The sequence below is a fragment of the Suillus discolor genome (assembly GCF_016758755.1).
Source record: "Suillus discolor strain FC423 chromosome Unknown F5147scaffold_140, whole genome shotgun sequence".
NCBI lineage: Eukaryota > Fungi > Basidiomycota > Agaricomycetes > Boletales > Suillaceae > Suillus > Suillus discolor.
In genome coordinates this window covers 22,854-35,286 of record NW_024541387.1, presented here as the reverse complement: position 1 = coordinate 35,286, position 12,433 = coordinate 22,854, and the positions used below count along the sequence as shown (strand labels likewise).

The following is a 12,433-nucleotide window of genomic DNA, read 5'->3' as shown; positions in this document are numbered from 1 at the left end:
TCAAAGCTCTCCTGAGATGCATTGCAGCCAGAATGGTAAATTCATCTATCCAACTTTGCAATTTCATCCGGCATTTGCAAATAGCCAACTTTATAATTACAATCTCTGTGTCCCTATCTTTCTCATGCCCATACTAAGTGTTATCTGCATATCTTCCATGATGATGCCCGCTGTAATCCATGTAACAGCACTGCTCGATGTATTCCCTCCCAAACAGCTAGCTCTTATTGCCCCTGTGTTAATGCTACGGAAGCTGATCGGTATAGTCTGGTAGATTGTTTGGGTAGCAGAGGTTATACCTTCCATAACTGTGCCTCAAACATATCCGTGGCAGGTTGATCGGCGACTCAACATATGTGAGCTGGACAAACATTCATCTGACATTGGAGGCGCCCATAAATCTGAGTGCTACTGGGCCATTCTTCGCATGAATTAATGATCCACTTCCGCACTATTCCTGAAATTCAGCGTTGTCTTCTTACTCTTGCTGACGACCCTCCTGAATATTTGTGATCATGGCATCCAGAGGTTCCATTATGCGGCGCTGAATGCCCAGCAAACAATATATTTGAAGTGCATCCCCACACAGTTCTGTCACCCGGTCTCACCGTTCCTCATATGAACCGAACAGCTCTGGTTGACCATACATGCGGGTGCTGGAAGTGGGTCACGCTCGAAGGTCTTATTTAGCATTATTGTATCACCAATATCACCATTGCATATGGTAAATAAATGTCACCGGTAAGTATTTTGCAAGTCAGAGACTTACGAGGATCATTCCCACTATCGTCCACCGGACCTCACGGTGGATTGACCGCCCGGCCTCCTCGAGATTGAGTCTAAAGATAATGGACACACTGGATCATGAGTGAACACGACCGGCATAGGAAACACTCGCATCTGGGAGATGACGTCAGGTCTATCAAAAATGGTTTGGTCAGCTTGACTTCGGGAATGGTCGTTAAGGCGGGAGCCATCATATTATTAGCGAGACAAACAAAATGCGAGGAACATCCTTCCGCTCTGAAGTGATCAATAGCAATGAGTCCATACAACACCTTGTCATCATCAACGCCCTCTCGAACACCATCACAAAGGTTGCCTGCATCCGCGCCCTGGGATACACCGCCGGTATCCGTCGAGTTGCCCCATGCACAATCGCAAGGATCTTCCAGTGCAGGGATGGACACCGATCCATTGTCTGTCGACCCTCCCATTCAGTCATGTGGGCATCCTGAATCTTTGTCAGTGGGCACAGCTTTGGTGGCCTTCCTCGTATTTGTGTACTTGACCGAGCTGGGCTGATCCGTTGAATGTATGTTGCCAGCCAGTTGGGCCCTTCCGGGTATTTGTGTACTGGGCCTTCCGGACACTTCAATATTTGAACGCCGGGCCTATCCGCATACTGAATCGGAATTTACAGGGCCCAAAATAACCAGTTAGCCCATCTGTCGGGCCTTCCTAATACTTGTGTACTGGGCCGATCTGCATATTGAATGTATGTTGCCCACCAGTTGGGCCCTTCCGGATATTTGCGTACTGGGCCGATCCACACACTGAATTTATATTTGGTGGGCCAGTTGGGCCCTGCCGGATACTTCAATATTTGAACGCCAGGCCTATCCGCATACTGAATCGGTATCTACTGGGCCCAAAATAACCAGTTGGCCCATCCGCCAACCCTTCCCAGTATTGTGATGGGCCCAGGAATAACCTGTTGGCCCATCTTCTGATACTGTCAATAACCAGCTGGGCCCTTCCGCGGCCATCGCATTGAGCTGGGCCCATCCGTAAGCTCTTCCAATACTAGTTTGGCCCCATCCACCAGCCCTGCCCAGTACTGTCATGGGCCCAAAATCTCCCCAAGAATAAGGACTTGGCCCATCCATTAGCCCTTCCAATGTCAGGCCCATGTGCCTTGTGGCCCATTGCAATTTGGCCCATTCATCTTGGGATCGAGACTTGGCCCACCTGCCAGCATGGATGCTATTCCGTGCTGTGGGCCCATCTGTGCATAAGCATGCATGGGCCCACGTTGGATGGCCCGCCTAACTGGGTTGATTATCAACCTTTGGCTGTCCGACTAAGTCAGAAATAAAGTACTGAATTATGTGCCTCCGTCATGCCTTGTTCAGCTCAGCTATGGCTTCTGTTGTGTGGTTCTCGAAGAAAACTCGGTAAGCTAGCTTGGGCATGACTGCTGCGAGCTGAACGCTGTCCGCAAAAGGGCCAGCAGTGTGCAAATACTGGTGATGATTGTTGGGTAGGAAGATTGATGAATAGTGATCTGTTTACCAGAACGGTCATGCCAACCAATGCATAGAAGATATCAGTTCATTTCCTCGTAGCCTCGTAGCAGACGTCAGCACCCCAGTCATGACTAGTATAAAGATATTAGGTAAGTCAGACCTTCTACAAAACATACCTGAGACAAATAGCAGGTTGAATCCCAACATACATCAGCAGGGTGGTTTGAACCCCCGAAACCACGAATGTCAATAGCAATCATACGATACTCGTCCTGAAACAAATCAACATGACGGTCGTCGGCTGATGGAAGAGATGTTTACGTTGAACTCTTCAATCTGGTACACCCAGGAGCTCCAAAGACTGGGCCAGCCGTGGACCATGATGATGCTCTTCTCAGCGGTCGGGTTGATGTCTACATGATCTATGACAACAATAAACATCTCCATGGGCAAGGAACGCGCATATATGGGTACCAATGGTAATATTGACCTCCTCATGCAGGATGCGATCCACAGCTCCGCAAGTGGCAGACTGAATGGTACATGCCCATGGATTGAAGGTAAAGCTCGACTGACTCGCTAGTAGCTGTGTCCACTAACTGAACGAACTTCAACTTCAAGGATCATGCAGAGCAAATAGAAGGAGGATTGTTGTCGAGTCCTTTATTATGATGTTTGACCTTGGTCATTGTCGATGTCAATATCAGATTTAGTGAGAACAGGTGAAAACAACGATCAACAAGTGACAATTGAATCATAGTACCTACTACCCTGCCGAAAACAAACAACTTGAACGCATCTGCCATGCCAGTACTGGTCCATCTGTGAAAATAATCGTCCTGCAAACATGTCTCAGACACATAGTCCCACATGTTGACTGTGATATTCAGGGTACCGGTGGTGTGGCACTCGTCCAGTTCAACTTTGTCTGTGATACTACATATGTGATATGGGAAGTAAGTATTTATCTAAGGAGTGTCTCTAAACCCCATCAGGTACTGCATAATCTAGAAGGAGGCCTGTAATGATCCGTCTCAATGTTAGACGATGTCTGCATGACAGCACTGTCAGACTTACTACTGGCGCAAACTCTCAAACCCTAGTGCAGAAAACATCAGCAACAACTCGGAGACCCTGCAAATTGTAGTGAACTTACATGTGTCCACTCATAGGCACCCACACCATCGACAATGAAGCTGTCATCAGCGATAGGAATAGCAATTCTGTCTCTAAGTCATCAAACCATTGCGTCAGAAAATTGAAGTCATACCCATCAGCAATGTGCATGAAGTCCACGAGTCCGTGCACGATGACGGTCCGCTGCCTCTTCTCGATAACATTCGGTAATGCAGTGAGTGCAGGGGGTAAGCTACTGTCTTCATTGAGGAAGACATGGACCAAAGTGCATTCAATCCACTCGGTATCCATGGGCGCGTGGATAACTTCCTTGACGTCTGTTAGGTTAAAGTAGATCGGAGACTGCATGTCTCTGGATCTGCGTCAGCTGGGCTGCATTGAGTCAATTATTGAATGGCTTACAGAAAACCTAGGACATCCCATGGTGTCAGATACTTGGGGAGGAAAAGAAGTTAATATGGTATCCATCAATATAAAGAGAGGTTGATCATCTGCGCATTAACGTAAATGTCACCCCAGATATCGCAGCCTTGAGCAAAAACGGTAGAGTCTCCTGGCAGGCAAAGAAGACCTTTTGGAGGATATGTGACGTACTTATCCATCTAGCCAGTGTAATTGCACGTCGCGGCCTTCTCGTCGAGGTGGTCCATGTATGTTTGACTAGATATCAATTGGTGAGTGACCTGCAAACTAGGTCCGAGTGAAATGGACAAACTGAAAAGAGAAGAGACTAGCGTGCTTTATTCACGAAGTCCAATGCAGGGATTTCCTGTTGCACTACATATGACAAGATTAAGGCTAAGCTTCACATATGAGCCCTTGAGAAGAGACAGAGCAAGTCAAACTGTTATTTACAATCATTGATCCATATCCCTTGCAATGAGAGGTCTAACCGAGTCAGGTCTTCATAGTTATAGTTTGCAATATCTTCATTTGTCTTAGAGTTACGTTCAAAGAAGATGACTGCTGACTAGGACTCACAAGGCACGTATCTTCCAGCATACTGAATATGGTCAATACGATCTTTTACCACGCTCTCTGAGAACTTAGACTTTCACCTGTTGAATACACCGAAAAGACCTCAAAGAACTGCTGCATAAAGCTGATGAGTTGAGCAGCAACATCATCCTCATTCTGTGCGTCTGGGATGCCTTGGGAAAATCCCGTACCAACAGGTGGCTCCACCCAAAGCACGGAGGACAGGTTGGTCCAGCTGTGTTGGTTCACTGTTGGTTTTGCCTGACCCTAGGACCAAGTGAAAGGCTTTAAACATCTCAGTTATAGATGAGTCTTGTTGTCAACAAAGAGGCTTACCCCATTCTCTTGCAACAAACCTGCGAGGGAGGAGCATCCAGGTCCACCATTCGTCCTTCAAGTGGAACATGTCAGGTCAGCAGCGAAGAGCACACCGCTTCTGACGACAAGAAGCCAATCTCCAGAGTTGACCTATGGGTTAAATTCAGAATACAACTAAGATTCGGTTTGAGAACCCTCTCACTCCGTTATTTGCCTGTATTCCGCCAGTGCACCAGCCATCTTGTGTCCATGCTTCGAGATGAAGTATGTATGTATTCTTGTGCAGTATCGGAGTTCAACTCGCACCTCACTTACCATGCTTCTGTCTGCTGGTTGTACCTCATGGACCCACCCGTTCCTATAGCATATGAGAATGTGTTGATGTCTGCAGTCAGACTTAAAATAAAAGTTGTAACTTGTCCCGGTATCAAGCACAGCTATCGGTGATGGTGCACCGTGGACCAGTGAATGAAAGAGTGAAAGAACCTGATCGTTGATGGTAATTTGTTGAATCGGAAGCTTCCAGAAGTCACACTCGTCTGGTGTTGATGCGAAGACTGGCGTGAAGAGGCGTGAATGCAAATTGGCTCTGTAGCATTTGTCAAGGCGGTGTCCCTGTTCTGTCAGGTGACTGTTTATCGTATCGATCAGTACTAGAACCAGCTGTGGCCGACGTTGATTGATTGATACTCAGTACTCTCTGACTGGCCTAGATATCACCTTAACTTCCTGTTGATAAGACAACAATCTTTGCCACACCGCCTGTCCGATATGCCAGAATCATGATTGATTAAGTCATTGAGGGACTTCGTGATTATAATTGAAATGGAATCCTGACCAGCTGCAGCCTCACCAGCGTGAATGTTGTCTGTAATCGAGGCTTCCAACATTTTTAAGCAGACATCTAAGATCTTTAGGAAGACTGACCAGTTTGGCAATGAAAATTGTGAGAAAAAAAATGAAGTATACACAACCAGAAGGACTCGGGAGAGTTTTGTAGTATGAGGAAATAAGCTATATGCTAATGAGGCGACAGGACAATGGAAACAACTTCATATGCACGTACCTAACTCGATGACGAACAAGGGAGAAGAGGCAATTCCGCCTTGCTCAGCATGTGCATCATGCTGAGAGCGCATTGGGCGTGCGTCACATGGACAAAGGGACTGACCCTGTGATATAAGACCTGCAGATGAAAACTCGATCGTATCGACCAATTAGACTTGCTGTGTTCCCTGAATGCTTCCATCGGTACGCAAATACAGGGAGTCTGTGGCATCATTCCCGGTGATCTCCTTGTCTATGATATTGTCCGTCCAATATGGTCGCATTTCTCCAGAATGAAGGGATAGTCTGCATGGACTACTAGTGTGAGAGAGTGATTTGAATGATTCTGATCAATTAAGCTTTAAGGAGTTGACCTACTTCCGGAACTTCCAGATCAATGTTATCATACAGTGTGTTGCATATCAAACTGCAGTATGAGTATTTCAAAGATTTGGGGTCGTTACTTTCACCGATGGTGTGACAACGCAGATGTCAATCCTCAATTCACGTGTCATGCGGATTGTAATCCTCATGAGTCTGGATGAATCATTCAACAATGCTTGAACAAAGGATCCAGCCGCATCGCCTGGCAATCACCCAGCGCAATCACTACTGAAAAGGAATTATGACACGTGTATATCAATCTGTGCAATCTGTTTACGCGGATTGCAACAAACATCAAAAAAAATTGGTGAACTAAATTTACACATTGTCCGTACCCCATGCATCCTTACAAAATTGCCACATAAGTCGTTCTTCCATCCTGCTGGGAGGTATGAGAGTCAAGGACTCTTCAATCTGCATTTGACCTTTCATGAAGCCAAGATGCACAGAATTGCAAAAGATCATGGCTAAGATAATGACTCCTAGCATTGTGTAAACCAAATGAAGACTTGTGTCCATGCGGCATGCAACCTGTGACATTGAGTCAAAGATATGTACATATACATGCATGCTCTGAGTGAAATGACTGCTGTCATAACAGGTTCGGTGGTAAAGGAAGAGGTTTGGGACGATATGTCAGTGTCTACTTTACTGACAGCTGTCTCATCGTCAGCCGCATGCCAGTGACCGGTGATGTTATCCGCATGACATGCGGAGTTCTCAGACCCCACCAATTGAAGTTCTGACAAAAGAGTGGTACTAGTCATGGTATCATGAGTAGTAGGCTGCAGATATGAATCGGGCCACCTATTGACGGAGTCTTGAAGAGTGGCCAAGTCATTGGTAGTGGACTGATGGAATGTAGAGATATTCTGGAAAATATCATCAACAATCTGACTGATTTCTGCCCTTGTATTGGCTACTTCTTCCGAGAGTTTCTGATAAAGTACTTTGCCGGATTAAAGAATGGCCTTGTGGTGTTCCACAGATTTTGCTATTACATTATGGAGAGCCAGAACAGACAATTTGATGGTGCTAATACGCTCGATGGGCTCCAATTTGGTATTGGATGCCACTGGTGCCGCCCTCAGCAAGCAGACACGATATTGTTAGTATAATACAATACTTACCCATCACATTTTCAATGTCATGAAGCTGACAATGCACATTATCAAGCATATCTTCCAGTTTTGCTTGATTAGATGCCACCACATCTTCCAAATCCATAAGGCGGGAGGAGGTACCTTCCTGCACAACAAAAGTTAGAAAATGGCTATAACGCTCCACGATAGCCTACTGCAATTTTATGGGTTTGCTTGAGAGATCCCTTGATTTTCGACACATCAGTCTGGATGCTATCAAATTTCTCATTATTCGCAACCTGAGTCTTTTCCATGGATAAATGGACATCAGTTATGTCAGATAAAGATTGTTTTCGTGTTTTGACTAGTAGTTGTTTGGCCTTGAATTAGTTTCAATGCTGGTGACCAACATAGACTGGAGCATACCATTGCCATCAAAGTGGTGGCCTTCATGACTCATGATGATGATACACTATGAGACACATTAACAGTAGGGTGTCGCATTAAATGCTAAAATCAGTAATTTATAACCTTTGTCCAGCTTTGTTGGACCGGTCGCTCATGCATCATATCCCATGACTCGCACTGAAATTGAGGATAGCCATGGCACCTCATTAGCATCTAATGCCTTACCATACAAAAAGTTGTTCGAGAGGTCAGCAGCATCCTCAATTCAGTTGTTTTCAAGCAGTGCTTCAACTTGAGCAATGACAGTCGATTGAACCAGTGAATAAATGGATGAACGAGTGTTAGTGCGTGCATATACTGACGTCCCAGATTTAGCCGTGCTGTATTAGGCCGTATTGCATGGAAAATATTTCCGATTGCCGACAATCAGCCGGGTAATGCAACCTGCCGGAATCTCCCGGCGCCATGCATCCAGCTGAGCGGTAACCTGCACTGTTTGCTTCCTCTTTTTCCCTCCCTGCCATGACATCGAGTTCGTCGTTCATTACACTCCTCACTCGCTCGAACAGTTTTCTTTATACCTGCCCGCCACTCCCTTTCAATTTGTCGCACCGTAGTTTACTCCTAGTGATTTATTTAGTCATGCGTCTTATACTTAGTCTGATCCGTCAATCAAATTTTACCATTTCCAGTGCTACTCACGAGTCATATGACATGATCGAATTCATAAGCAGTGTCCCGCCCTCCCAGCGGCTCCGCCTGCTTGTGTCCCATCCCGAGCTAATGCTCAGCCCAGCCCAACCTAATAGATTGTGAGATCATGTCACCATCTCTTGAACCAGTCGAAGCTGGAGCAGCCGGATCTCACAGTCTCCGAAATTCCGAATCAATTCACTATGTCTACTACTGCGTCTTATCGAGGTTTGTTTTTTCATTGTCCTGAACAGATGAGCGGATTGTAGTCGCGCAGAACTTGGTGATTTACTATTCCGGACACACCCAAACAACTACTCTCCTTCGATTCGAGTACTTGTACACTAACTTCTTCTCCGTCAATCAGAACGGTGACACAAGTGATATTTTTGTGAAATAATGCGAGCGAGATCGTCATGAATGTAGTTCCTATGCATAAGACTTCCATGATGTGCTTTACACAACCATCTAAGCAGTTTTGTCCACCAATTTAGTTCGTGTCAATCGCTTGTACCTCTGTACAGTTTTGGGGAGGACCCATGTGGGATTCCCATCTGAATGCAACACCAAAATTCGGCGAGAGAAGTCCTCATTGTGCGACCCATTATCTCCCGGCAAGATCATTCTCCACACGCCACCACTGGGGGAATACTTGCGGATCCAGCAAACCACTTTCTGATCTGTGTGGTGGAGAAACAGGTCACCAAGTTGTATATTGTCAAAAGATGAAAAGTTAGGAGGGGTATCAATAGGCTGTGGACCAGTGGTCTCGAACCATCCGTATGTTAATGTCGATGTTCTGCCCACAAAGTGCTTCAGATATACGGAAGGCTCCACAGCATATTCTGTTGAGAGGAGTGCATTATTCGAAAAGACGTCATCGACCTGTCAGACATCATGAGGACTGTTCACCAGAAGGCCCAAAGATGACTAACTTACGTGGCTAGTGTCTTCTGCTAAATTGGCACAGGATGTCATGTACATCATACGATCCTCGCCATGAGACAAATCATCACTAGGAGTCATTACAGTACTGCTTTTTGTAGTGGGTGGGGTACATTGATGGACTTTGGGGGTTAGAACCGCATCACTGGCAATGCTTGGGGTGACTTCACCGCTATTATGAGTATGAATGCTGCAGTCCCCATAAGGAATGCTGTACTATGAGATCGTGAGGAAATATGGTACATACTGGTCACAGGTAGTGTCTATTGGAAGTGAAAACTGCTGTCGGAAAGTTGTCTCGAAGATGGAATGTGGCCCAGATGAAACATCCATCAATTGCAACACCGTTGTTTGTCCATTCGCAATGGGAATTTCAGAGCAAAATTCTGCAAGAATTATATTCTGCATAGGCATAGTTAGTAATGTTGTGGGCGACTTGAAAGAATGATGGGACACTCAATCTGTTTCTTTGTATACCGAGTCAGTAGAATCTCGGATGCATTATCAGTATAGTGGGCAGGCGCATCAAGTCCCCAACTGCAGATTCCCACGGATAGGCTTGCTAACCTAATCCGCCTTCAGCGTTTGATGAGTCCGATTCAGACATTCTAGTAGTGACTTCAAATCTGCACCTAGGTCCTCATCATCACTGGTTCTTATGACGTGACCAAGATATTATCTGACACCACTGCGAGATGGTAATGGGCGGGGATACTTTGAATGCAGTAACAGCCGAGCAAGTTAAAAGGTTCCCATCTGGTACGATGACTTTGTCTACTGCAGGTCTGTCCTATCTTGCGGTTTGGAGACTTGGTTGCTTATGGTCATTGTTTGTGTGCATTTTTGATCAAGGACGCACATAGTTCAAAATCAAGCCTAAATCCACCGGAGATTCGCCTCATAGAACACCCAACCTACCACAGCTTTCTCCCGAGTTGATCCACACACCGGTCCTTCCTTGGGCAATCACCACTCATCGATTTGGCTCTTCAGGCACCTACGAAAGAAAGTTGTTGCCAAAATTTGGTTTGGGTCCAACAAATGGCACACTTGAAATGATTTTTGTGTCTCCAATGACGACTGCATATATATAGCGGGCTACACAGCTTGTACTCTACGCATATACTGATATATGACTTGATATTCTATGTTCGTCACGGACATCCATGTAGGAAGTTGATGATTTGTCGAAGGATCTCATTTTGTGATAAACATTGTTCCACTTTCTGGAGCATGTGCATGATCAGTGGCTGCATCATTACTCTCTGAGTGTCACGCTCAAGCATTTGTGTGAGGATATAAGATTTTCGACTGTCTGTGGCATGAATAGTCCGCCCTTCAGCAAGGGTTTCTTGTGCATTCATGCCTCGATGTCTACATCCACCACCTCATTCAGGCAATGATGAGCATTTTCCTGCACCTCGAGTAGTTTGTGACCCTACTTGGGTATTGATAATGTAGCAATTGGTAAGTACACGATACATGGACAACAATGAGATTCAGTGTAGTTTAGCTAGTACTATGGTCATAGCATCTCGAATTTCCTTCAACGTGATCTTCATTTCCTCAAATTCTAGCTTCATGAGGGAAACATCCCCATCAATGCGATTCACCGCACCACTCATGTCATGTATGAGAGTACGAGTATCGTACACGATAGTATGAATATGTTCGCTACTCGTCATGCTGTCCTGGGCCAACTGGTAGGTGGCATCTAATGTGGCACCATGTGCTAACACTTTTTCTGTAATGTCGGAGACATCCGATGCCAAGGCTCCAACTATGGCCTCGGTGCGCCTGACAGTCTCCTTGTGATCCCGGTAGATACCTTTGCAGTGTCTGTTACAGGCATCTGTAACGCCTACACCAGCCCCTGCTCTGCTAGACTCCCAACGTGGCGGCACACCGCCGGCACTTAGAAAGACAGTGGTCTGGACCGCTGTGACACCGCCCCTGGCCTAGACGGCCTTGTACCTGATCCATGGAGGCTGTACGCCTCATGGTCACCCTAGATCAGTGCATGTATACCTCATGCCGCTTCATGAAGATCCGGAGCGCTCTTGGCGCCTCATGTACTTATGCGCAGTCGCACTTGGCACTGCATGCTTGATCAGAGGTTAAACCTCATGTATCTTATCTGTCCTCATGGTCTCTTATCATAGATCCACAGATATACTATAGATACAGACTGAGCTTGAACACTTACATATAGCACATATAAGTAGACAGATTATTGTACTGAGATCTTTACTTTAATCTACTTGGTCATCCCTAGAGTTAGCCTTGTCTAATCCACTTGGTTTTCCCTGAAACCCTGCACTTCTAAGTCGCTCCCCGTGCCTTAGCCGTATCCGCTAGCCCTGTATCTTGACGAGCGCCGTCTTACCGAGGTAACCGGAGGAACCCTTGACGTTCTGTCAAGTCACCGAACACCCTCAATGTTGGTGGGCTCACTCGAGCCGACACTGAGAAGACCTATCCAAGTTCGCACATGCCAACCGACAGTCAGCGTAACAGTGTCAACATCATTGATTAAATTCAACATTGCAACACATACTTGCATCTATTGCGATTAGAGTATGAAACTCGCTGAGGGAGATACTGTGGCCCGTGGACTCGGAGTGGGGTATGCTAAACATGAAGCTGCTAGGGGATGCTGTTGCTGTTGGGCATGAGTATAATGTATAGTAGTGCCAAAGGAATAGATACAAACAAGATGCGACGTTAGCCATGCTGACTGGTGTATGTCTTCGGGACCACGTATTGACCCAAATCGTAATTATTATATGACGTGTGACAGCAGTCTATATTTGGCTCAAAGGCAGAATCACACATATGTAGTCCAATAAATAGAGGTAGATATTCTCCATCACATTGTTCACCTGATATATATTCATTCTTCAAGCCACAAGGCTTGCCTCAAAGTCATGCACCATTGCACTGGCTCCTGATCGCCATGTAGACTTCCAAATGGTTTGACAGTCCCTGGCATTTACCATCTGCACGTTTGGCCTCCTTCCAAAGAAGAATGCCTGGACAGACAATTGCGGCCCAGGATACCCAACCCTGCCAGGCTCCATAGCATGAAGGCAGTGGCTTTGATTCCTCTGGTTCAATCAGGCAAGCACCTTCATGTGTGGCCCAAACTCACGGGGTCGATTCAACAGTTTCAGGTGAGATTCCCCCCAAAAT

At 46.0% G+C, this 12,433-nt stretch overlaps 2 protein-coding genes across 2 annotated transcripts; both read right to left on the bottom strand.

Moving 5' to 3' along the window:
- Positions 1-3,133: 3,133 nt before the first annotated feature.
- F5147DRAFT_791667 (Alpha/Beta hydrolase protein) lies at positions 3,134-4,922 on the bottom strand (the record flags this gene model as incomplete). The annotated part of the gene is made up of 9 exons (XM_041443073.1): positions 3,134-3,268; positions 3,327-3,348; positions 3,406-3,478; positions 3,520-3,738; positions 3,789-3,795; positions 4,445-4,631; positions 4,701-4,755; positions 4,806-4,832; positions 4,885-4,922. 9 exons carry the CDS (start codon positions 4,920-4,922, stop codon positions 3,231-3,233), a joined length of 666 nt encoding a protein of 221 aa, XP_041285019.1. The 3' UTR covers positions 3,134-3,230.
- Positions 4,923-8,301: 3,379 nt separating this feature from the next.
- Positions 8,302-9,655, bottom strand: F5147DRAFT_659111 (uncharacterized protein; the record flags this gene model as incomplete). The annotated part of the gene is made up of 5 exons (XM_041434547.1): positions 8,302-8,405; positions 8,603-8,750; positions 8,819-9,181; positions 9,236-9,431; positions 9,489-9,655. 5 exons carry the CDS (start codon positions 9,653-9,655, stop codon positions 8,302-8,304), a joined length of 978 nt encoding a protein of 325 aa, XP_041285018.1.
- Positions 9,656-12,433: the final 2,778 nt, after the last annotated feature.